The sequence below is a fragment of the Colias croceus genome, chromosome 21 (genome assembly GCF_905220415.1).
Source record: "Colias croceus chromosome 21, ilColCroc2.1".
NCBI classification, from domain to species: Eukaryota; Metazoa; Arthropoda; class Insecta; order Lepidoptera; family Pieridae; genus Colias; species Colias croceus.
This window is the reverse complement of record NC_059557.1, coordinates 1904174-1930763: the sequence shown is the minus strand read 5'-3', so window position 1 is coordinate 1930763 and position 26590 is coordinate 1904174. Positions and strand designations below refer to the sequence as shown.

At 38.9% G+C, this 26590-nt stretch overlaps 3 protein-coding genes across 3 annotated transcripts in view; 2 read left to right on the top strand and 1 right to left on the bottom strand.

The window, feature by feature from the left end:
• The window catches only part of LOC123701313 (myotubularin-related protein 13), a 69363-nt gene extending 58415 nt beyond the window's left edge, over window positions 1–10948 (bottom strand). Inside the window, exons 1-2 of the mRNA XM_045648738.1 lie at window positions 10513–10948; window positions 107–192 (exon numbers count right to left, since the gene is read on the bottom strand). Of these exons, the coding sequence (XP_045504694.1) occupies window positions 107–192; window positions 10513–10567 (141 nt within the window). The 5' untranslated portion in view covers window positions 10568–10948. The remainder of the gene's footprint in view (window positions 1–106; window positions 193–10512) is intronic.
• A 1435-nt stretch (window positions 10949–12383) lies between these two features.
• Window positions 12384–16957, top strand: LOC123701333 (putative Ras-related protein Rab-33). The gene is made up of 5 exons (XM_045648768.1): window positions 12384–12675; window positions 13098–13217; window positions 13747–13896; window positions 14765–14878; window positions 16769–16957. Exons 1-5 carry the CDS (start codon window positions 12475–12477, stop codon window positions 16844–16846), a joined length of 663 nt encoding a protein of 220 aa, XP_045504724.1. The 5' UTR covers window positions 12384–12474; the 3' UTR covers window positions 16847–16957.
• A 1170-nt stretch (window positions 16958–18127) lies between these two features.
• Window positions 18128–24372, top strand: LOC123701315. The gene is made up of 2 exons (XM_045648742.1): window positions 18128–19360; window positions 19487–24372. The coding sequence occupies exons 1-2, from the start codon at window positions 18479–18481 to the stop codon at window positions 23858–23860; spliced, it is 5256 nt and encodes a 1751-aa protein (XP_045504698.1). The 5' UTR covers window positions 18128–18478; the 3' UTR covers window positions 23861–24372.
• The last annotated feature ends 2218 nt before the right edge of the window (window positions 24373–26590 follow it).

Here is a 26590-nt window from a genome sequence, read left to right as displayed (position 1 = left end):
TGCGGATGAAACCGCGGGAAACAGCTAGTAAATAATGATCAAAAGACAATGTATGCGTATATTCCTAAACTACATTAATTTACAATTCACAATACATAGTACATACCCATTCTATACCGTCGTGGAAGGGTGTGTCGTCCCAGTTGGTTTCCGGAAATCGTTGGAGGATGATGCCGTTGCTCAGACCGCCCCCTGAAACAAAACAATGATTAGCATTTTACTAAGAAATTTATAAATGTTACTTAACTAGAACTATCTAATGAGTAATGACTAATGACTAGCATCTATTGTACTTATTTTTTAATATAGTAGATTGAGCAGTCAGGCAATACGTACGTATACAATATTAACAAGATCCCTGAATGCCAAAAGGTATTCTGTACCACGGGCAAAGCTAGACTGGCCGCTAGTAATTAATAAAAAATAAAAGCATCACTATCTCACAACAAACTCAGACCACTCAACAACATAATCCACACCTCCAAACCATAACGAAGCTAATATTAAAAACTTTACTCAACGCGTTCCCGCATCGCATGTTAACATAATTAAAATAGCTAGAAGCTTGCTAATGAGCATATAAAGTCATAGTGCAAAGTACGTAAGGTCGCGACCTTGACATTCAATAGAAACTAACGCCCCTGCAGTGACAATTATATTCGAGTGGGTTAGATGAGTGTGTCTATTTTTCACCAACTCAGAATTAATTATTTTTGTCTCTATTGGAACCTTATTTGTTATACTAATCCAATTACTGTTCAAAGTGAATCTTGTGAAAAGCCGATTAAAGTTGTAGAACTCACTGTATAGGTATGAAACAATCATTTACTCAAACTGTAGAATTGCAGACTATTAGTGCTATTAACGAGTTTAACATCACAAGCAATTAGAAACCTATATCGATAAACCAAAAAAACAAGGTCACATAAAGGTATAGATTAAATGTACTTCCTTATGTACTTAGTTTGAATTAAATAAAAGTACCTATTCAATACCTTCATTACACATTCAAATCATACATTATACTGAAATTCCATTGAATGTTTGTACGTGCATCGCTTACATATAGCTCCTTTCCTTTATCCATTTCGAATTAAATTGTCTCGTGTACTCTGTAGAGATCATATTAATATTTTAACGATAGTTATTTCGTACAGTTGTTATTTATATGGACAAAGCTCTTCGCCTGTAGCCTGTAGAGCCTTACTTAAACATCTGTGTTACTTTTTACCAAGATCGACTGAACGGATTTCAATGTTAGTGAAATTAAGTTAACTCCGCAAGCACTGTCTACCTATAAAGTAAAATACTTCTTTCTATTACATACTTTAGGGCCGATTTTTCAATCCCGAGATAAACAGTCTAATAACTACCCCTCGAATAGATTTATTCAATTGTTTATCTAACTCATAACGGCTCGCCTATTTTTCAATCGTGATTTATTCCATGAATAACTATCTGACCAAATATTTCCATATTGGCAGCTCTGCTCTCGGAGTGGCGAAACAAACATATTAAATTAGTCAGGTTAGAGCGGGATAGAGTCAACTCTTGCAATTTGTCAACAATCGTCATTATGACACACGTCAGGAGTGCATTTTAAGTTGATTGTTGTTTTGATTCGAGTAAAGAGTTTTGATTGTGTTTAAATTTATATATTTTACGATGGAAACGACATAAAGGCAGCGTTCGGCAAAATTTCAATGGCATGGTCATCAATACTACCAAAAACATAAATTTCAATATGATTTTAATTGATAATAATTATATAGAAAGAGGCTTAATTGTTAAAAATTCTATGCTCTATGTTATTACATACGAAAATATCCCAAATTTGACGCGTCAGTTGTCAAATCAAACGCCTATTCGTCGAATAGCGCGCTATCTGGCCGTTGGAGCGGCAGATAGATTTATTCCTCAAATAACGTAGTTATTCGATAGATAAGTCCTATTCGTCAATTGAAAAATTGAATATTTTATTAACTGAAGCATAAAGTCTATCTAGCTGTTTATCTGGGCATTGAAAAATCGGCCCTAAGATGACTTAAAAAATATAATAAATTATGCTCAAATTCGTGCTAAAGTTATGCGTGAAAAGCGCAACTAATGGAAATAGGGAATGGAAATTCATTATAAGTACCTAGAATAGTAAATAATAATATAAATTATAATAGTACCTACGTATTTCTGACCGTGACATTAAAACTTTACAAACACGTCCAAATTCGCACCAGGCTAATTGATGTCTATAACTAGTACTTGTTAACCTCACTTGTTAACATTAAAATAACATTCAGTTCCTTTCATTAACAGCGATTTCTGTTTAGTAACATTGCTAGCAAAAAGTTATCATGATCAAATTTAATTGAATAAACAAATCTAAACTTCGCAATCACTCTATTAAATGGATAAATGATTAAAAATATTAAACATCCTGCTAATTTTAAACTACATATTTAAACGATGAAATAATCAATCTTGTGAAGTATATTAAAGTTCATTAAACTCATATATTACGTCACTCGTAATATTTAATTACGATACTCATTACAAAACGTTATAGCCAAACATGAGGATTGCAACATCCTCTATCAAATGATTATTTATATGTACACTCACCGGCACGGAATCTTGGCCACTGCAAAATTTTGCGTAAAATAACACTATTTCTTTTCTACTACAAAAATCAATAAAAATTTAATCAAAACTAGTTACTTTAATGTTTTAACTAACTTTTAGTAATAATTGGAAGTTTATAAGAAGTACTATCGCGTAGATATGAATTAAACAAGAATATATACGCTTTTCCTGTGAAATTTAAATGATTTCTTAAAAAATGCACAAAAATTAGAAAGAACGTTTCCATAAAAAAAAATTGAATCTTTTAATATAGGGTGTTTCCTTCTCTTGCCTTAAACACTGTTTGCATCCAGTCTGGCATACTCTAGAAGACATTTTTGATGTCCACTTGAGCTATAGTGTACCAAACGGCCCCAGCTGTACTTCTAAGCTCATCTAACATTGGTGCTGGGTTGGAATCGAACTTTATGTTTCTTTTTAGCATGTCTCAGATGTGTTCTATTGGATTAAGATCCGGGCTACGAGCTGGCCACTCCAATTTTTCAATAATAACCTATTGAAGGTACTCTTATACGCATCGTACGACACGCGGACGTGCGTTATAGTGTATTAGTAGCAAATTTTATTCTCTGATAAACCTGTAATAGGGCTGAACATGTTTCTGGAGAATTTCTTCGATGTACCTGATCAAATTTAAGCCATTATCTACGATAACTAACTCCGTGCGAGCATCGAAACTTATACCTCCCCATACCATTATTGACCCTCCATGAAAAATCGCAGTTTGAGTGTGGTGATGGGTGAAAACCTCTCTTCTCGTCTCCTCTATAATGACTCTTGGCTATCAGAAGCTCGTAAAGTGCCTTAGCAGTCATCTGTGAACACCTCACGAGCGCACTGGCTGTGGGTCCAGTTTTCATGTTCTCGTGCAAAACGAAGACGTGCTTCTCTGTGATGTCTGAGGAGTTCTGGACGGCGTGCTGGTCTGCAAACCTTCAAATTAACTTCCTTCATTAGTCTTCTCACCGATTGCTCACTCACATTTATTATCCTGGTGTTTTAGAGTCGGTGGCGTATCTCAAAAACTGTCAGAAAGCCATTTCTGAGTATCTCTTGAACAATAAACGGGTCTTCTAAAGCTGATGTGCACCTCACTCCTTCATTTCCTGGTCTGCACGTGTAGCTGCCAGTCTCCTGGTATCTTCTCTATGCATAGTGCATCGCCGAACGTGGTACGTACTGTACATTAGGTACTTTATGTTGCGGCAGTCATTGGTCTAACATTGTGATGGCCTGAGCAGGTTGTTCAGATGTTAACGGCATTTTTTATTGTTTGTTATGATCATTGACTACAGTACAACAATAACAATATCTTAAAACGGCATAAACGATATCGAAAAAAGTTTAAAACGAACAATTCGTAACTTCGGCTTAACCGCACAAATCACAAATTTCGAGTAACTCTTAAAAAGTGGTAAAAGATTATTCTCAAACTTAATGATTTCTTACCATAAAATTAAACAAATAATATGTTAACATATCTGCATACAAAAAAATCGTGAAAAACACTTCAAACTTTTTTTATAGGCAAATTTGCAAGTGGCCAAGATTCCGTGCCGGTGAGTGTATATGGCTTATTTGATACATATTTATACACAACCAATATTAGGTATCGTAGGCCTGTTTCCATGGTAAACATTCGATTAGCAACAAAGTTGAAGCAACAAGTTAAGGAGTTGCTCATTCATTGAGCCAACATGTTGCGAGCAACACTACGTATCGCAGGATTGATAGCGCATCTTAAAATGTTTTCGCCTTAATAAAAATCTCCAGTAACATTGTTGATCAGCTGTTTCCAAATCTCAACAAATGTTTACCATGTAAATAAAATAAAATAAAATAAAATAAAATAAAAGTAACGAGGCTCAATAGTTTAATTCATGGCTAGTACCTACGCCACGCCTAGACCACTGGAAGGCCAACCACCAAACTATCTAACGACTGGTACAATTTACGAGGCCGTACGCAGGTGTTCCTTCGTCTTTCTACTATTATAGCTGCAGGTGAACTATTTACTTACCGGTTATAATCGGCAATCTAAATACAAGTCTAATTACAATGATTTTGATGCGTGTTATCATTGCATGATTGATCTCTTGCAAATAGGAATTATAAATTAATTAAATGGAAGGCTATTAAATTATAAAATAATATTTTATTTGGTAGGTATGAACACAGAATAGTTAATACATAGTACAGGTATGACCTATCAATTTTCCCTTCGTGTCTGAAGGTAGGACAGGTAGGTAGACGTTAGGTAGGTCCTTGTCGTCAAATTTAATGTCTAATCATCCACAATTCCACACCATTTTCCACATTTTTTTTAGAATTTAAAATTATTCCCAATTTTTACAACAACCGAACAGCAATGTAAACAACACAATTTTAAAGCCCAATTATAAAACACGATCTAGTTAGCTGTTAAGATGTAATCAAGCCGCGCCACAGATTGCATAACGATACGCGACATCAACATCGACAAATTAACGCGGGAAATGTACGCATTTTTACCTGACCTTAGAGGTCAGTCACACGACAATGTAAACACGGGTGATTCATTATCGCGTTATCTTATCGTTTACTTCGTGTCTAGCACTTGTTGGTAAACATTGTTCCCTTTAAATATTATTCGATTATTTCTATTTTATTAACTCACGAGACTAGTACCCAGTAAAATACGAAACTATGCGGATAAACGCACTCTATTATAAAAAGAGTCAAGTGCTTCGTTATCTTAGGTAAGTTATAAATTATAATATGCCAGTGAAAGTGCAGTCACTACCCAAATGAAATAAACTTGTGTATTTAACTATTTGTTAATGAACTTCAAAAAATACATCAATTTTATTATTTGCAGGAATGCGTAACACTTTGTTACGCTCATGTGGCTACAATAAAGCAAGAAAAATCTTTACATCTATCAACATAGATTTTAAATGAAATTATTTATAAAATGTAAGATACACTGACATAACTTTGGTCTCATATTTACCTGGATTCGTTTTAGTGTGAATTACAAAGTAAGTAGGTAACTAACATTTTTTACATATATATGTTAGCATTTCAAAAAGTTGATTCAAGAAGAATATAAATCAAGCAATTACTTCTACACTGTATAATGTATATATATATACAAGCAAACATGTAACATGAGAGTCAAACCACAACACATTTGCTGATTGAGAAAATATAGGTAACTATAGCTTGCCTATGAGTGAATTACATATTAAGATTTTCAATAAGACATTTGTAATAAGAATAATAAGTATTAATTTCAGCTTAAATAGTTATAGTATAGATGCTTTACATCTTTTACAAATGATTTAAATTGTATTATCCTCTTCAATGCTAATCATTTTCATTTTTATAATAATTCTAATGATTAACAACTTGCTTTGAGGTACTACCTTAATAACATAGTAAAATAATAATTTAGTAACGTAAATACAAGCTACTGCTACATATTAGTTTATCATATAACGTAATGGCACCGAATACCGACCACTGATTGATACGGCTAAATGAATCCTTTAAAAGATAAATTAAATACTCTATAGGTCATAAGAAAAAATGATATTATGAAAGATTACGAACTTATATTTTAAAATATGCACATAATTGTATTTCATAATGGCTTTTTATTACCTAAATTTGGATTTTAACTGTCACGACTGGAAATTAACTGAAAGCACCATTTTCCGACCGACTGAGTACAAATACACGTGTTTCCGACCACTGAGTAGCTAGATTCCGACCAGTCAAATATTTTCTACTAAAATCAACTTTATGATAATAGAAATACAATGGAAATTCGTAAAAACCCGTTTCGTCTTTTCACTGCATCACGCGTGGACCGATTTCGATAATTCTTTTTTTATTATATTACTTGAAGTACGAGGATGGTTCTTATGGAGAGATATTTTAAATATGTACCACGGGCGAAGCCGGGGCGGACCGCTAGTTTTAAATAATATTTGAGCATTTATTATAATAACAAAAACTAACTCTATGTTAGACTGTAGTAGTTTAAAATTACATTTACTCAAACTCATAATATGCCTCACTGGTCATCCACACTAAATTAGAATGTCCCATTGACTACTTTGCCCAATTCTAAAATCCATTTCACCAAAAGTATTATTTCAGCTAATGAGAATACTTCAGCCTCTTTTTTATCACTCATGATGATGACCTGAAATAAACGCATGCAATTTCACTCAAGCACAGCGCAAGCAAAAGCAACCCAGTTGGACGGAAACAGGGAAATATATCGCACCTAGATTCCGACCAAACCTAAATTTGCGTAATAAAGCCTCTAAACCGAAATTGATATTCATTTTTACTTTTTAGTTCATTTCTATTTCATATGTACACTTATAAAGATCTCACAATTTCGTAGTTATGCAATTATGTGTCATAAACGTTAAATATAGGGTTTTAAACCAGACCGGTCATTGTAAATGAATAACGAAAAAATCAAAAAAGAGTGTCAGTTAAAACGTATATTACAAATAATCCATTAAAGTTAGCATTGGTCGCATACAGGTGTAGTATATAAGCATAGCGTTTAGAATAAATAACTTAATACGAAACCTCCACAAAACAACATGCATAATAGATAATTACCTTCTTTTACAGAGTGCGAAATTCCGTTTACCGACCGATTCGGTCGGATTTCGGAATGTTGTTATTTTGAAAAGCTCCTCATTCCGTCCATAATTATTATTTGTCCAAAAAAACCTATAAAAACACGCTATCTTTGCATGTATATTTTAAAATTAATAATTTAAAACACCAATAAAACGTTCAAAGTAAATTAACCACAAACTTACCAGAGTATTTAGCGTAAAAATCCAAATGTTTATTTTCACCGTTTTATGTTTTTTTCGCATTCAATTCAATACAAACTACACTCTCGCCTAGCTTTTCTTGGATTGACGAAATGTCGGTTAAAATTTGAAACCCAATTTTGGACAGATGACGTACGATAAGTGATTGAATCGAAAGCCTTCAGTTTCACGAGTGTCGCGCGTATTTTAAACGTTTTATCAAATAAAAATCAAAATGGTCGGATAGAGGAGGCTAGTCGGAAACCGGTGCCGTTACGTTAACTCAATTATGTCTGAATGTAAATTTTTGTAAACATCTCTGTTTAGTGTACTTTGAATCTCATCCCATGAGTACTATAAAATAGATCACCCATTTGATGTCCTCTAACAGTCTTTACTAATGACTTCTAAATGTATCCGTCTTCTTTAATATTTGTACTAAATAGATTTCATGATGTCATATGCTCTAAATGAGGATTGATGACTAGTTAGCAATTAAAAGATTTTTACGTAACCATGTACATCTCAATTTCTGGAGCATAAGGAAATTAAGAATAGTTAAAGTACTAGCTGTGTCGCGCAGTTTCACTCGCGTGATCCACATAGCCTATGTTTTATATTAGTACATGACTTAGCCTCATCAAAATTTTTTCAGTGCTTATCGCATGAATGATGAAAGAGTATATGTATACATTCATACATTCTTACAAACTTTCGCTTTTATAATATTAGTAGGATACTAGGACTAGCATGTAATGATACTATAGTATTGATAAACACTGTCTTTAGTGGCTAGTTAGTAGTTCACTCAATGTGTCGTTGAATAAACATTCCATGTTATATTTTCTTTCCTAGGCAGCTAAAGGTTATTTATTTCAATAAATAGTTCATACATCAGTAGATAAAAGTAATTAATGATACATCATGTTATCATGTGTAATATCAAGGTAATCCTTTGTAACTAATTTGATTTTTATATTGGATATGGCATAATTTGCATATTTTATTGATAAATAAACAAACACAATGACCTTATAAAAGATAAAGTCTTTTACAACTAGTAATCAGGTGCTGGAGTAACAAAATAATCTTATCTTCAGACATGTGATTTAATTTCAATATATTTTGAGCAAACAAGGACATAACATTCTGTTGCTATGAGACAACTTATTTTGTATAATATAAAGAGACAACTAATTTTGTATGTTATTTAACAAATATAATGTGTACATTAACACTTAAATATAATTTATTTCCATTTATGCTCAACTAAAAATTTGCTCACTCCTCTTTTACTGTCTTTCTTAATAAGAAAGTTGATTTTTTCCATTGCACAAAACATAGATTATGAGAAACTAGCTTACCGCCCGCGGCTTCGCCCGCTTTGTCTAAAATCTAATAAATTATATACCTTCATCTTGAATCACGCTATCTATTTAAAAATAACGCATCAAAATCCGTTGCATAGTTTTAAAGATTTAAGCATACAAAGGGACATAGGGACAGAGAAAGCGAATTTGTTTTATACTATGTAGTGATGTATCAAAACACAAAGTAACTCCAGTTTATGCTTCTTACATTCCTAGACAGCAAAAACATTAGCAAGTGGACAATAAAATCAAATCAATTGTATCATATCTTGAGATCTATTGAGGCAGACCCAAGGCTATATCAGTTAGACCACAATTCAAACACTGCCATACAAATACTGAGCTAGAATAAAATTAATAGGTCTTTGACATGCATACATACAAACAAATAACAGCACTTATATTATAAATGTGAAAGTAACTGTCTTTCTGTAGGTCTGTCTCTCCTTCAAGCCTTAACCACTGAACCAATTTTGATGAAATTTGGTACAAAGATATTTTGCAGCATGCAAAGGGTAGGTAGGATAGGTTTTTCCTCAGGAATCCCACAGAAATGGTATCTATGAGGGTTTTGCCTTTACTATGCGGGCAAAGCCGCTCGCAGCATATAGTTAGTATTGCTATTGATAAAAGCAATAAGCATATATTATATAATAAATGAAAAGAAAATGCAAGTAGGTTACAAGGCAATGTATGCATTTTACATCTGTTTGACAGAATAGTCTATTTGAGTAGGTATGTAGATGATGAGTATTCTGTAACCTGCTTTAGTCCAGCTATAAATATATGTATTTTGTTCATCTTTATCTTAATCCAGACTGGAAGAGATAGCTGTCCTGGGGCCGTATACCTCTTATTCCCAGTCAGTTTACGTTGTGAATTGAACTGACTAGCAAATTCATTTAATATCATAATTAACAATAGTTAGCTGTTTATTGCAATCATAATATAGGACATAATATGGCCTTTAGTGGTAAGACTACCTGATGTGCTACATATCTTCCTTTCATCTTCATAAAATGTCTATTTTATACTAATCTCTCTATGTCCTAATCATCTTATGGAAATATCTCTATAAATTTATTTATTTTGTCAAATGGAATGGAATAAGAAGACAATATACTCATCTCTGCCATTAATTATTCTAATAAGGATTTAATGTCACATAACTCTATACAGTTTTTATGAATGATAGGTGTTAATTTCAAGAAAATATAAAAATATTTTAAATGTGAATTATGAATTCTCTTAATTCAGTACAGGTAGGTGTACTTAGTAATAATAGACACTTGCCCTTTTATTTAGAAAAGAATAACTTTGAGCTTTATAAACACTTATGTTGCAGTAAACTATTTAATCAGCCAGTTGGATACAGAACAAAGTCCAAAACCCTCTCATTATTTAACAATAGTCCACAAAATTACACATCATACAGCGTAATAATCATGAGTCATATAGAAGACTCCTAACATTCATACAACTAATCTAATTTACTTCCAAAATAGATAATTATGTATTGTGTTATATTGTATATCATGAAACTAAATTTCTTTGAAAGTTAATTTTTAACAAGAAAGCAGATCGCGCAAAGACGATGTACCTACCTATGTTCTCTTGACAGTGGATTTTTTTTTATTGTTAACACATCCCAAAATTTTGAAGATGTAACTTACTTTCTTTTTCGTGGTCGAAGCCCACAATCACGAAGTAGTCGACGAGTCTGGACATGGCAAGCCTACCACACCATCCGTATCACACCACAAATACACTTCTGAATAATTATATCGCACAAATTCAAACACATTGTTTGATTTATATCACATAATTGATCGAAACTGTTTCGCACACACACCCACAACGCGTAACGCACCGTGAATTTTGTTGAATATAAACAACACTTTCATTTATCGCGATCGGACGAATTTTATAACAAATACAAGGAACATAGCTATCGATATGAGGTTATACAAAAAACAGATCTTTAAATTCACACTCGTTGATCTTTACACCACACTAATATTTCCACTAATTCAGGGTTTATACTATAAAATATCGCGGTCAACGTAAAGATCTCGGTAGATAACAGCGTAAACTTATTGAACCCTTGTTTCGTCACTCGACATTTCTAAAAACTGTCAGTGTTGCTAGAAACGATTGGTTTCGAAAATGATAAAACTACCAAATATCAGAAATTTTTAACCAATTCATGAATTATAATTTTTAGATAACGCAATAGGCATCTATTGTGTCCGTATATACGTAATAGTCTATTGCTTCATCATTTGATTACATGTCTTCTATAATCCAACTTCTAACGTATAGTTACTGCAATTTTTTTTAAATTTCTTAACATAGAACTTTTATCTTCCTCTTATCTACTGTTATACATAATCGAGTCTCATTCCAGATTAGAAATCAGTTCTCATCTCTTCTCATGTGATGAATCGCATCAGAAGACGAAATTTATTATTCTTAATTTACACAGAAAGGGAATCTTGACCGGATCCATTATGCAATATTCAGACAATTTTAACCTAATTCCAAATACTTCATTTTGCTGCTCTTTGCAAACATCTATGGCACACACAATATAACAGATATGAATTAACTAAGTGAATTAATGATTCCGATTTAGAAATACGTAAATCAGTAATTGTTTTAGTTTAATTTTGATTTATTTCCAAAGCTTTATCAGTATTGTGCAGTGCATTATATTATATTGTATAGTTTTAATTTAAATGCAAATTGGAAAACTTCTGCATTCATCAATCATCAGAATAATAATTGTTCAATATATGTGTGGTATAATGAATGGATAATAATATTATGGTAACTGCGGGTAGAAGACGTGGCAATTCAGAGAAACAACTATTTTGTGGTTAGTAAAAGTAGCTCAGTTTTCGGGAATTCCAACATTTTTGGAAATTCTAAAAAATTACACCATTGGCCATGGGGGAATTTATTCAATCCAATATTTAAACAAAAAAGTATAATACCTACTGAAAAACAGAATCGTAAGCCTTTACGATGTCATATAAAATTTGTCTTGGTCTGCTTCAACCTGCTTCTTTTGTGTAGAACGATTAAACGCTAACAATAATAAAAAAAAATAAAACGCGTAAAACATGTCAGGTGGCAAATGTGGAGGTGATTACAGATTACTGAGAATGGGCACTGTCGCCTTTATAATAAAATGATTTCAACCGCACCATCTGGATGATTGGCGCTCCGTCAATAAAAAAGCGTGTGTGCCTAGCAGACGTGTCAGAAGTGAAACTTTGGCGACGGTACTGCCAAGATGCGACCTTGAAATCTTAACGTGCCTAAAGAAGTTTCATTATAATAATCTTAGCAATAATATTATGTATTTTGAACTCTTGTTTGCTCTATATATCTGGCAATATGAATCTACCATCGAAATGTACCATTTGTACAAAATGACTCGTATCTGTGACAGCGATTTAAAAATGATAAAAAAAGTGAATTAATGTTTCAAATTTCAATTTTCAATTCCTATGTCATATTTTGTCAGTGTCATTTCTAAAGTCAATATTCGTGCGACAACAGCTTGTAAAAACAATAATAAAACAATACTTAGTCGTGTAAGTGAAATTTGTAGTTTATTAAGTTTTACTATGTCTTATTCCGTTACTGAACAAGTGCCTGGTTTGCAACAGAAGAAGGTATTCAAGATAATTGTGCTTGGTGACTCTGGGGTTGGCAAAACATGTCTCACTTACAGATTTTGCGAAGGACAGTTTTTAGATAAATCTGAGGCTACGATTGGTGTGGACTTCAGAGAAAGGACTATAAAAATACGCAACGAAGATATAAAGGTTCCGTATTTATTATATACTTTTAATTTTTAGTTGTAGATACTACGTAAATTCTAAAATTTGTTATCAATACTTTGTTCTGTTCCTACTTATTTTACCATCTGTTTGAAATGGCAATGTATACAAATAACAAAGCAATAAATTGTTTACACGTGACACTCGATTTATGCTCTGATTTAATGCTATATTTACTACTTTTGCCATATCATATTTCACTGATATTAAAAAAATAAAGTTGAAAATCCGTAATTCAGATAAATATAACAACAATAGCCATGTAATGTGCCACTTTCTTTGTGAATTTTTTGTATGTATGATCTGTTTTCATCTCTAAAAAGCTGAATATTATACACAATATAATTTAACTACTTTCAAACCATACTGTAAAATATAAGTGCTTTTGAATTTTGGTTACATTTCAGCTGCAGCTATGGGACACAGCTGGTCAAGAGAGATTCCGCAAGTCAATGGTGCAGCACTACTACAGGAATGTGCATGCTGTTGTTATTGTTTATGATGTCACCAAGCCAGAGACATTCCATGTGAGTAGCAGTATATATTTGTTTATTTTGTAGATATGATTGTGTTTCTTTTTAAATTTTCACTTTATTGTATCAGTTTATAATTTGTGTGTGATAGCTATATGTGAACTAACAAGATACTTTGACAAAAGTTGGCCCATATCCCTTCCCAAGTTTTTGTCTATTGGTGTTCGAAATCTCATCCACATTGATTCAGTGGATTAGGCATAGCAGATTAACACATACTCTTGAAATTGACTTATTTCACAATAAATAAGTTGTAACTGCGACTATGGCACGCTCGAGTTGCGCTTGGCTACTATTTACATGCTTATCTAACTGATTAACGACCACACCACACTAACTGACTTACAATATGTAACTTGTTTCTCGGAATATCTCGCTTCTTTGGCTTTCTGCGGCGGTTGTCTGGCAGAAATCACTGCATAGTGATAAGGCCACCCTTAGTGCTTTTGTTTATTGCAAAATTGTTATTTTATGTATTTGGTTTGTTGCACAATAAAGTGTTAAATAGATAAATAACTCATAGTCAATATCGAGCTGGATGCAAGAGATAGAGTCTCACAGTCTGATGAGCGCGCCGCGCGTGCTCGTCGGCAACAAGTGCGACTGCGGCACGCCCGAGTCGCGCTTGGCCACTACTTACGCGCAACGGCTTGCGGATAAATACGGCATGCCGGTAAGTGTCCCCTTTGCATATTAAACTAGCTGTGCCCCACCCGGCTTTGCACGTATTACTCAACTCCTATTGTATGTGATGATGTATACATTATAGCTTATAGTCTTCCTCAATAAATGAGGTATCAAACACTGAAAGAAGTTTTCAAATCAGACCAGCAATTCCTAGGATTAGCATGTTCAAGTAAACAAACTATTCAGATTTATTACATGTATTTTCGTGTGCGTGTTTAATAACTAAGTATACTTAAAAATATACCTCTATCTAACCCATTGAGCCCCTAGCGGCCCGATCGGTCCACGACACAATAGATTTTCTATTGTGTCTGTGATTCCGGGGGCTGAGTGATAGAGAAGCCTTATGCGGCTGCGGCTTATGCTTCATACATATCAATATAGCTACTACTGTATATTTTACATCTTATTTTAAAAACAATAAACTATCAAGATTTTTTCATTAAATAATAAGTGAGTTAATAAACGAATTCAAAAAGCATGTTTTCCACCTAATCCATAGTGACGACATATAAAAAATGAGTGGAGTTGTTTTTCACAACCTTACAGACAGATGGGGCAAAGAAATTTATTTTATAACTAGCTTTCCGCCCGCGTTTTCGAAGAAAACCCGCATAGTTTCCGTTCTCGTTGGATTTCTGGGATAAAACCTATCATATGTGTTAATCCAAGTTACCCCTTATATTAATGCTAAATTTCATTGTAATCGGTTTAGTAGTATTTGCGTGAAAGAGTAACAAACATTACACACACATACATCCATTCTCCCCTAATTTCCCATTTGTAACAGTAGGAGTAGTAAGGAGATATAATTATGTAAAAATAATTCATTCATATTTTGATAAAATTCTCAGCTGTTCGAGACGTCAGCGCTACTAGACTCAGAATGTGACAACGTGGAGTCGATATTCATGACGCTCGCACACAAACTGTACTCCAAGCAACCACTACGAGTTATAAGTGTGGAGGTGAGTCCACCATAAATACTTGTGTTAACTTTTAACTTTACTATATGTACTTTGAATATAAGTATAATATAAACTTTAAGTTTAAATAATAATACCAAAATTTATGCCATGAATGCCATTAACAATTGAACTCACGAACCACAAAAATTGTCCGAATCAAAAGTCTGTCTATGAATTTATAAGGCAGAGATTTCTAATGAGCGATACTAGCGATTTGAACATAATTGTATTGTTGAAATAAACACCATCTATATATATAAAAGAAAGTCTGTATGTTCCAACATTTATACCTCGAGATCTGCTGAACCAATTTTCATGATTTTGGATTCGTTGGATTTGTCACCGCCCAGAATAGAAGAATAAATCATAAAAACAACAAAAACTAGACGAATAAATATTTTTCCAAAATTTTGATTTTCGTACGTGTCAATCATTAGTTGTCAATCCTGTCAAATACGGAAAATAATGTTTGACATTAATGCGTTCAAAAATGTGTAAAATAATAATTAAAAAGTAAAAAGGGTGAATAATTAATATTGTTTGTATTTATTTTAAAATCAATTATTAAAAAGTGCAATAAAAGCAGGTACATAAAAATTCCTTAAATGTTTGTGTTTACGCGTGTTTTCAGAAATTAATAAGGTATTTTTGGTGGGGAAACTAACCAAGAAGGTTAGTTCGATTAATTATTGAAAAAATTCTATAAAAATGTAAAAATTCTGACAATTATTTGTTGCGATTTCGTCGACTGCGTCAACAATATAAACAAGCTAAATTGCGTTTTGAAGATTGCATCCATTTATGCAATGCAATTAGCACAGAAGAAGATGCAGAAAATGTTGGTCTATTGATTATTTTACCGGCGACATACACAGGTAGCCCAAGTGAATATGCACAAGATGCAATGACATAATAATATGTTCGTCATTATGGTCGGCCAGATTTATTCATTACATTTATATGTGGATTACATGAAATGGATGGAAATTGTTCAACTGTTGCTTCCCGGACAAATATCAAGTGATCGGCACGACATCACCACACGTGTTTTCAAGCAAAAAATCCGATCACTGATGAGTTACATTAATGAAACACATCTTTGGGATTATTCAATGATGGATGTTTTCAATCGAATGACAACAATCTGGCTTGCAGCATGCACACATTTTAATTTGGTTAATCAAAAGGATTCGGGCAGATAAAATATATGAGTGTGCGGGGATTGCTAATCCTGAAACCGATCCAGACCGACATGACGTTGTTATCATGGACCGTGTAAAACAATCAACCACCAAACACCATGCATGGTTGACAGCGAGTGTACCAAAAGGTATCCACGAAAATTGATGGCAAAGACCATCACAGGCAACGATGGTTACCCACTGTATCAGCGTCGATCGCCCAATGATAATGGTATAATTACCACAACTAAAGTGAAACGAAACGTTGGCGTGGTCGATAACAGTTTAATAATGAAAAGAGTTAATCCATGCTGCACAACTTATTAAAATTCAATCATTTTTCTCTGAGACGTGTTTGAAGTAATAAAATAAAATACTATTCCCTATCAACCCATATAAATATTTATTTTGTATCATTGTATTACGTTCATCAAAGCCTTAATTAGTTCAGCTAAAAGGTAACACAACATTCATTGACAGGGCGGTACAAAGTTCGCCGGGACAGCTAGTAATAATATAAAGGTGTTAATTTCAACAATGTCGTTCGGCTATTTTTTTCACTGCCTTTAGAATAGGTTTATGATACTAACGGTTGTGTTTAGTTAATTGAATAGTTAAGAAGTAAGAGGATAGAAATAAAACACTTTTTAAATTCTGGTTAATATTTTATTTATAAACATATTTATTTAAATATTATTTCTTTTTCCAGGGTGAACAAGGGCCGAGGCGAGTAACTCTGCCGCGACAGAAACGAAGCTGCCGCAATGACACTTGCCTCTGTAGTTAATTAATATTTTATCTGTTAAAAAATATTCTATTTTATGTTGAAAAAAGTGGCTCTATTTTAAAGTGAAAACCACTCGGTAAATACAATCAAGAGATTTTTAAAACTTAGAAAGGAAGAAAAATAAGAGGAATTTCCAACCAATAAAGCCAAAATGAAAGCTATTAGAAAATAATAAATAGGCATAATATACACCATATTAAAACATATGTACATCTATCATCACATACTATGATGTTTTAAAGCAGTATTGATTCCAGTGTGGATAAGAGACAAAATCATTGAAATTTTTTAGCCCCATCCCTTTCCCACACTTTTTTCTTATAATACTTCTTTAAGACATTACATTATGCTATATGGTATTCCCAGATATTTTACTAATTTATTATGGTCTTGCCATAAAACAATTTAAACACAGTCTAACTTTAAATCAGGGATCGGTTACTTTAAGGGCCGATTTTTCAATCCTCGATTAAAATTTATCCGTCCAATAAAGTATTACACGAAAATTTTTAAATGTCACCTGTAAACTGTCAAATACGGACAATTAGTATACATTTTTGAAATGGTAATTTAATACGTTATTCGATGAACAAGTTTTAACCAACGATTGGAAAATCAGCCCTAATAGTTGTCTATGTGAAATACGACAAAACGAGATTAAAGAGAACTCGCGCTTAAAGTTAAGCCCTGTCTAAAGTGTTTTGTGGTGAGACAGTTAGTGTAAAGGACGAGCATACTATCAAGGTCAAGCGCAGGCGACAACGGGGCTCCCCACACAGCGACGCCACGTGTATGGAGCGGAGTTTCAACGCTACACGTGGAAGAAGAGGCGCACCGCGGTTTTGACGAGGCGCACCGCGGTTTCGACTATCGCGTTCTACACAGTACGCCACGTGTATTGCGTCTGCACGTGGAGGAGGCGTGGCCTAGGCGGCACATGCAAGACAGCCGCCGCCGCTTTGAGCCGCCGCCGCCGCTTTGTGTCTCGCCGCCGGGCGATGGCCTTGTAGCTCGCCGCATCGCTTTGTATCTCGCCGCCAGCAACGCATATAAATAGCGAACATTTTGGAACTAAAGTCAGTTGCAGCAAGTCCTTCTTCAAGACTAGTAGGGAAGAAGTAATAGTGAATAAGTAATAGTGAATATGTAATAGTGATTAAGTATAAATTGTAATAGTGTACATAAGGGTCGATAATATATGTATGTCGAAGGAAGGGTGTTTTCTTGAACACAAACCCCAAAATAATACAGTCCACAACAACGTCTGGTCCTTCGATCGCCGGATAACAACAAGCGCCGGATACTCCAGGAAGAGGAAACGCTGCCCGTGGAAGACCAGATCCTGCCGAAGAGAGGTACGCATCGGCAACGAGTTCACCTTCGAGGGGCGAATATCGGCAAACCGGTAACGTTGGTACTAGCCTGCTGGTGTTTTTGATCGTCACCAGGCGAGTCAGGTACCTACCGACGGGGCCGCGCTGTTGGTACTAGTCCAATGAGGTGAGTCGTAAGGTTTTTTACGGGTAGACTCGGGCCGTCGGGTGACCTTGGTGGTACGCGCCGGGAATCAGGGGTGCTGGTCAGCGGAACGAGTCTGCCAGTATAAGCCTGCGGTGCGTCACCTCTTTAGGCATGGTGGTTACCCGCAGCCAGGGTGAAGCTGCAGAAGTGGAGGACCGGAGCCAGGAGACAGAGCGTGTGCGGCAAGAACGAATGCGGCGGCTGGTGCTGGACCCGCTGGCATCGCCGTCTGACGCACGCTTGACGTCAGCCACAGACACAATGGAGATCCCGCCGCAACCGCGACGGCATTCGCCAGCGAGATCCGCTAGATCGGTGCGGTCGTCGGCGAGTACGGCGCGGCGGATTAAGGCGGCGGAATTAGAAGCGGCAGAGCGACTCGCCGCTATCCAGAGAAAAGAACTACAAATTGAGAAAGAACTAATAAATAAACGCTTACAGTTCGAGGTGTCCGCCATACAGGAAGACGAGGGCCTGCCGGAAGATACCGTCACCGCGACAGAAGAACGAAACAAGGTGGACGAGTGGCTCCAGTCACATCCTGTGCCGAAGGATGACAGACACCAGCGATCCGAACTAAGAAGAGGAAGATCGCCGACGCCGACCAGAAGAACGGGAATAGAGCAGCTGGCGGCGTCCCTAGAGAAGATGGCGCGACCGCGCCTACGCCACGCGGACCTTCCGATATTTTCAGGTGCGATTGAAGAGTGGCTGCCGTTCCGAGCAGCCTACCGGGACACAAGCAGCATGTACCAAGTGTCCGACGCAGAAAACATCCAGCGGCTGCGTACCTGCCTGAAGGGGGAAGCAAGGGACGCCGTGGCAGCGCTGCTTCACACTGCTTCATCACCTGAAGCAGTCATGAAAACTTTGGAGCAGTGCTTCGGGAGGCCCGAGATAATAATCGACAGGGCCATGGAAGACCTGAGGAAGCTGCTGCGACCTGGAGCAGCGGCCAAGGACATCAACTGCTTCGCGGTAAAAGTGCAAAACGTGGTGTGTATACTTCAAACTATAGACAGAAAAGGATATTTGTACGACCCTATGCTAGCACGGGAGATATTGGACAAACTTAGTCCGCACCTGCGGTCTAGGTGGTGTGATTATGCTTATGCACAGGAAGGCACAGCGGATCCAGAGATCGTGGTGCTGTCCCGCTTCCTCATGAGAGAGGCGGACCGGGCGCTTCGCTACACCTACGCGCCGATGAGCAGCACTGCACCAGCGCGCAGAGACGTCGCAGCAGCAGCAGCAGCGCGACCTGCTCCACCGAAAAGGAAGTCTGCAGTATACACCATGGTCTCCGGTGAAGATGAAGAAGAGAAGAAAAAAGAGAAGCCAGAAGAGAAGAAAGAAGACTTCTGCCTGTGCTGCGGGCGCGACCACGCTATGGTTGCCTGCCCGCGCTACGCCAAGCTGTCGGTGGATGAGCGGTGGGCGCTGGTCAGGGAAAAGGGCGCCTGCTTCAAGTGCGCCACGAAGAGACATCGGCGCAGCTACTGTCGAGCGAAACCATGCGGCGTGAACCAGTGCCGCCGCCCGCATCACTCATCACTGCACGACGTAAGAAGAGAAGAGCCTGCTGCGTCGACCGAAGAAACCGTCATGGCGGTTGCTGACCGCGCAACCGCACCGCCCCGCGCCGTCCTGCTGAAGATGTGTCCAGTCACCGTCGTCGGCCCACGGGGGGAGGTATCGACGCACGCACTGCTCGATGAGGGCTCCACCATCACCCTCATTGATGAGGACCTGGCGCAACAGATCGGCGCCGAAGGTCCCGCCACGCCGCTCCGCATCCACGGGGCGAACATGGAGCAGATTGAAGAAGGAAGTCGGCTGGTGACGGTGCAGCTGCGGGGGCAGAGCGACGGGACACTACACGACCTGCGCGCCCGCACGATGAAGAAGCTGCAGTTGCATCAGCAGTCCATCCCGGGATCCCTGCTTCGGTACAGACATCTGCGCGACATACCGGAACGTGAGGTATGTTACGAACAAGCACGCGCTGGTGTCCTGGTGGGTACCGACCACTGGGAGCATATCGTGACCAGAGAACTTCGGACGGGCGGCGCCGACGAACCTGCCGCCTCCAAGACAAATCTCGGCTGGGTGATACATGGAACAACGCCGCGTCGAATGATCGTCGAAAAGGACTGCGTGCTTCACGTCCGAGAACAACAAGCGGACCAACGGCTGCACGACCTGGTGGCAGAGCACTTCAAGATCGAATCACTGAACATAGCCAGCAGACCGCGCATCAGTGACGCCGACCGACGAGCGACATCCATCGTCGAGACGACTACGAAGAAGACGCCGGGCGGGTACGAGATCGGCCTGCCATGGAAGAGGGATAATGTCCGCATGCCGCCGAGCTACAATGCCGCGCTGCGGAGACTTCTGAAGATTGAAGCAAAGATGGACGCCGCGCCGGAATTCGCAGCCGAGTACACCAAGCAGATGAACAACTTATTCGAGAAAAGGTATGCGGTTCCGTGCGATGGCAGTGAAGGCAAGAGCAGCGTGTGCTGGTACCTGCCGCATTTTGCTGTGACCAATCCCAACAAACCAGGGAAGCAGCGATTGGTCTTTGATGCGGCAGCCAAAAGCCACGGGACTTGTTTAAATGATGAACTACTTGAGGGCCCAGACTTGCTACTATCACTGCCAGGTATATTATTTCGATTCAGGGAAAAGGCAGTGGCAGTCACAGCAGATATAGAGGAGATGTTCTTACAAGTGAAAATAAGACCCGAAGACCAGCCAGCGCAGCAGTTTTTATGGAGGGGAAGCCGACGCGACACGCCGCCACAGCACTATAAGATGACGTCCATGATATTCGGCGCAGCGAGCTCTCCATTTATGGCGCATTACATCCGTAATCATAATGCGCAGCAGCACGCAGAACAGTATCCAATGGCGCTGGAAGCGATCACGAAGAGTCACTACATGGACGATCTGGTGGTGAGCTACGCCGACGCAGAGGAAGCCAGACAAGCGATCGAAGAAATACGGACAGTGCACGCAGCGGCAGGCTTCAAGCTACGAAGATGGAACACCAGCGACAGGAGCGTGCTGAGGGACGTGCCACGAGAACTGCACGCCAGCACACCAACGCAGCTGGGAGGAGCGCAGCCAGCCCCGAAGATCCTCGGGCTAGTTTGGGACGCCGAGCAAGACGCGCTAGGATTCAACACAGCAATGAACAGGGTACCGGTGGAGGTGCGAGATCGCAAGCGCCCACCAACCAAGCGCGAAGCATTAAGTGCGGTCATGTCAATTTATGACCCACTAGGCCTCTTAAGTTATTTCACCATCCGTGCTAAAATCATATTGCAGAGCCTGTGGCGCCTCCAGATTTCGTGGGACGAGCCGATACCTGAAGAAGAGGGCGAGCATTTTGCAGGCTGGCTGTCGCAGCTGGAAACAGTCGGCGCACTACGTTTGCCGCGATGCTACGCAACGGACAACGTCGAAGACATCGAGCTGCACGTGCTATGCGACGCCAGTGAACAAGCATATGCAGCCGTGGCGTACTGGCGTATGCGGCGAACGGACGGCAGCGTGCAAGTGAAACTCGTCTCGGCGAAAGCGAAGGTGGCACCACGACGCGCGCAGACGATCCCGCGCCTAGAACTTCAAGCGGCGGTGATCGGCGCAAGACTCGCTGATCAGATAAGAAGAGAGCACAGGTATGACATATCTCGTACTTGGTTTTGGACAGACTCATCGACGGTGGTGCACTGGGTGCGCAACGATGCAAGGAGATACACGCCGTTCGTCGCGCATCGCCTCGGTGAGATTGGAGAACTAACACAAAGGGAAGAGTGGCGGTGGCTGCCGACTCACGAAAACGTTGCCGACGACGCCACCCGCCTAAGTTTCACCACGGGACATGATCGATGGTTCCAGGGTCCAGAATTCCTGATGAAGACGGAGGACCAGTGGCCCACGGAGAAGGAACTTCGAGAAACTACGGACGAAGCTGATGTACTGCATGTAAGCGAGCTGCCACGGAAGATGGAATGGCTGCCGGATCCAGAGCGCTTCTCCAAATTCCGCACACTGGTGGGAGCAACAGCAAGGGTACTCGCATTCATTGACATACACATCAGACACACGGCGACGAGACTAGAATGTCGCCACCTGGAACAAGCCGAACGACTGTTGGTGCAGCGCGCACAGAACGACAGCTTTGGGGAAGACATAAAGCGAATCAAGGACGGGCGCCCCATCAGCAGATCCAGTAGGCTGTACAAACTGGACCCGGTAATGGAAGACGGCGTGCTGAAAGTAAGGGGCCGCATAAACGCAGCCACGGCACCCGACACGATGAAGAAGCCGGTAATCCTCGACGGCCGGCACAGAATAACCAGACTAATAGTGTTACAGGAACATTGTGCCGCCGGACACGCCAACCGCGAGCGTGTCACCAACGACCTGAGGCAGCGCTACTGGGTCATCCACCTGCGGCCCACAGTGCGCGCCGTAGAGAAGAACTGCGCGCTGTGCCGAGTACGCCGAGCAATGCCGCAGGTCCCAGCCAAAGGGGACTTGCCGCGCGCTCGCCTCGACCCGTTCCACCGACCTTTCACCAACTGCGGGGTCGACTACTTCGGGCCAATGATGGTCAAGATCGGACGAAGAAGAGAGAAGAGATGGGGCGCGCTGTTCACATGCCTGACATCGCGCGCCGTGCACCTGGAGCTCGTCGCGTCTCTATCAACGGACTCAGCCATCATGGCGCTGAGGAGAATGGCGGCGCGCAGAGGGTGGCCTCGTCTGATGTACTCAGACAACGGAACAAACTTCAGGGGCGCCGATCAAGAACTGAAGAAGGCGTACAACGAGTGGGCGCCGGCGCTACAAGAAGAAGCGCTGCGCCACCGAATGGAGTGGCGCTACATACCGCCGGGTGCGCCACATCAAGGCGGTGCTTGGGAGCGGCTGGTGCGGTCAGTGAAGACCGCGCTCGGCGCGACACTACGGGAGAAGGCGCCACCAGAAGAAGTGCTGCAGACTCTGCTCACCGAGGCAGAGTTCGCGGTGAACGCAAGGCCGCTGACTCACGTGAGCGTGAGCCCAGACGACCCCGAAGCCCTCACACCCAACCACTTCCTGTTGGGCTCCTCAACGGGACTGCCGACGACGGGGCCGTGCGACGAAGCAGACCGACGGACCTGGCGCGCCAGCCAGGCGCTCGCCGACCACTTCTGGCGCCGATGGATCAAGGAGTACCTACCGACGCTCGTGCCACGGGGGGAGGCGCGAAAGGACACGCGACGCCTCGAGGAAGGTGACGTGGTCATCATCGTGGACCACGTCTTGCCGCGCAACACATGGCCCATGGGGGTCGTGGTGCGCGTTCACGCCGGGCCGGACGACGCTGTGCGGGTAGCCGAAGTGAAGACCAAGAGCGGGATCTTCAGACGCCCCGTCAGCAAGCTCGTCGTGATGAAGGAGGCTACGCAAGCTACGCCGGGGGGAGGACTGTAAAGGACGAGCATACTATCAAGGTCAAGCGCAGGCGACAACGGGGCTCCCCACACAGCGACGCCACGTGTATGGAGCGGAGTTTCAACGCTACACGTGGAAGAAGAGGCGCACCGCGGTTTTGACGAGGCGCACCGCGGTTTCGACTATCGCGTTCTACACAGTACGCCACGTGTATTGCGTCTGCACGTGGAGGAGGCGTGGCCTAGGCGGCACATGCAAGACAGCCGCCGCCGCTTTGAGCCGCCGCCGCCGCTTTGTGTCTCGCCGCCGGGCGATGGCCTTGTAGCTCGCCGCATCGCTTTGTATCTCGCCGCCAGCAACGCATATAAATAGCGAACATTTTGGAACTAAAGTCAGTTGCAGCAAGTCCTTCTTCAAGACTAGTAGGGAAGAAGTAATAGTGAATAAGTAATAGTGAATATGTAATAGTGATTAAGTATAAATTGTAATAGTGTACATAAGGGTCGATAATATATGTATGTCGAAGGAAGGGTGTTTTCTTGAACACAAACCCCAAAATAATACAGTCCACAACAGTTAGTTTTCAATGCTTTGCAGGACATATTATGTTGAAAAGTATGCGCACAATCACAGACTATCTATTCCAATACTTACTTATTTTCGGGAGGCGAGACCCTACATAATAATTTATTTAAATAGTTAAATAAATACGTGTTTTTCATTCCCAAGGAAAAAGTAATCAGGATAAATATAACGTTCAAAAACAAGGGATAACAACTTAAACTATTTAAACTAAATACCTACTTCCAAAATTATATTGTTATAATAACATTTGATTTTTGTCTAAATTATTTAGTTTTAAATTCGTAGAAATACGAGCCAACGGATTTTCCCAGTCAACCCATTTTTAATACATTTTTTAATACACTAAATTTATTATAAAATTGGTCTCATTCTATTATCACGCCGGTGAAGGTCGACCTATGTTCGGATCTTAGACCAATAATCTTTAGTGAAATTTCCCAAAGTCCCTATTGTTGGGATGGGGACAAAAACTTATTTTGCTCATAACGAAATTTTGTGCCAAATTTAAATCTTATAAAGAATCCTTGAAGTTCCAATTTTAAATTAGAATTAGAACACGATCGTAATTTACCCTTTAAAATAAATGAAAATAAAAGTTCATATCAAATTAATATCTGAATTTTTAACCTTTTTAAATAGATATATTTTTTTTAACTTCCCTATTTCCACTCATTTATTTTATGATAAAATTGTAACCTGTTTCGGTAAATTATCCTTTATTCAGAGATTATTAAATAGATATATAAAATCTATTTAAATGATAAGAAATATCACGGCATCCCATGACAAGTACTTTTTAATATAAATTATTGCTAACAATGATTGTATAAGTAAAAAGGTGTAGATAGGTGACAAACAAAACAACGTAAATAAAAATCTTCAAAAACGGCACACTAACGAACACACGATTAGACGTCGAAAGGAGATGGCATGATTCACCTATAGTGAGCGAAAACGAGACAACTGCTTGCTCATGACCTATCAACACCATTTACTTATAATGTTATTGGAAGAATTAAATACTTACATCATGTTATATAAACCAAGCTATTTATTGTATACTGAATTTATGTCACCGTAAAATTGTAAACACCGTTAGATTATGAGATATTATATCTCGCGAGACTATGATTTGTCGAAAAAAATGATCCGTAACATACTGCATACAATTTTTTACAGTTACAGTTAGAATGTAATCGAACGGTTTTTACAATCTTACGGTAACATTCGTCACTAGCAAAAATATGTATATTTTTATACTTTAGTCATAGTAAATAATTATATACTTTACGAACATTCAAAGAGCTCATGAAAGACTGTCGTACGAACTAGTCCGCCGATATAATAAATATATTTATATGAGAATTTCCAAGTTTTGATCATAGAGTTGTGATAGGTGTAGATGCAGATAAAAATATATATTTGTGTAGTGGATAGCATTAAAAATAGTGTCAGTTCAATTTTTATGTATAAATATTTTCATTTTTAGTATATAAAACGTTATATTTTTAATGGAAAATTAAGTAATTAAACATTTCTTCGTATATTTTTGATTTAGCATTTAAGTGTACTTTAATTAACGTACGCTACGGCACCAGTCTTGGACTACTTAAGAATTGTTTTGGTATTTTTTGTTTTCTCAATGGGTAACAAGCATTTTAGATATTGTTTATAACAAAAAACTGAAACATTTAGTTTAATGTTAGCTCAATGTATGAAATTTTAAAAGAAATATAAGAATATATATAGAAAGAATTTATATAGTAATAGGCGGAAAAAATCTAGTGGTGGACCTTGTGATGATAATATAATAAAATAAAATAATATACTTAATAAATAAAATAAATAAATAAAAATAAACTGCGATGTATAACAAAGTATTTATTAATAGTTTTGCACACTAATATCAAACAAACAGAAACAGCCTATTAATTTGTAAATAACATTTGCGTCTCGTTATTTATTTAGCCTGTAAGGTTGAATTTAGTCTCACGTTTACGGCACACGCTCACTTCCTTACGGATTTTCTTAGTAATAACGAATTTTGAAATCGAAGTTCTACACCGAATCGGAGAGTTAAAACAAATGTTTCACCATATTTAAAAATAATGGCGGAATAGAACCAAGTGTCAAATTTTAACAACTTGAATCAAACTTTATTTTATGAGTTGCCAGACTACATAG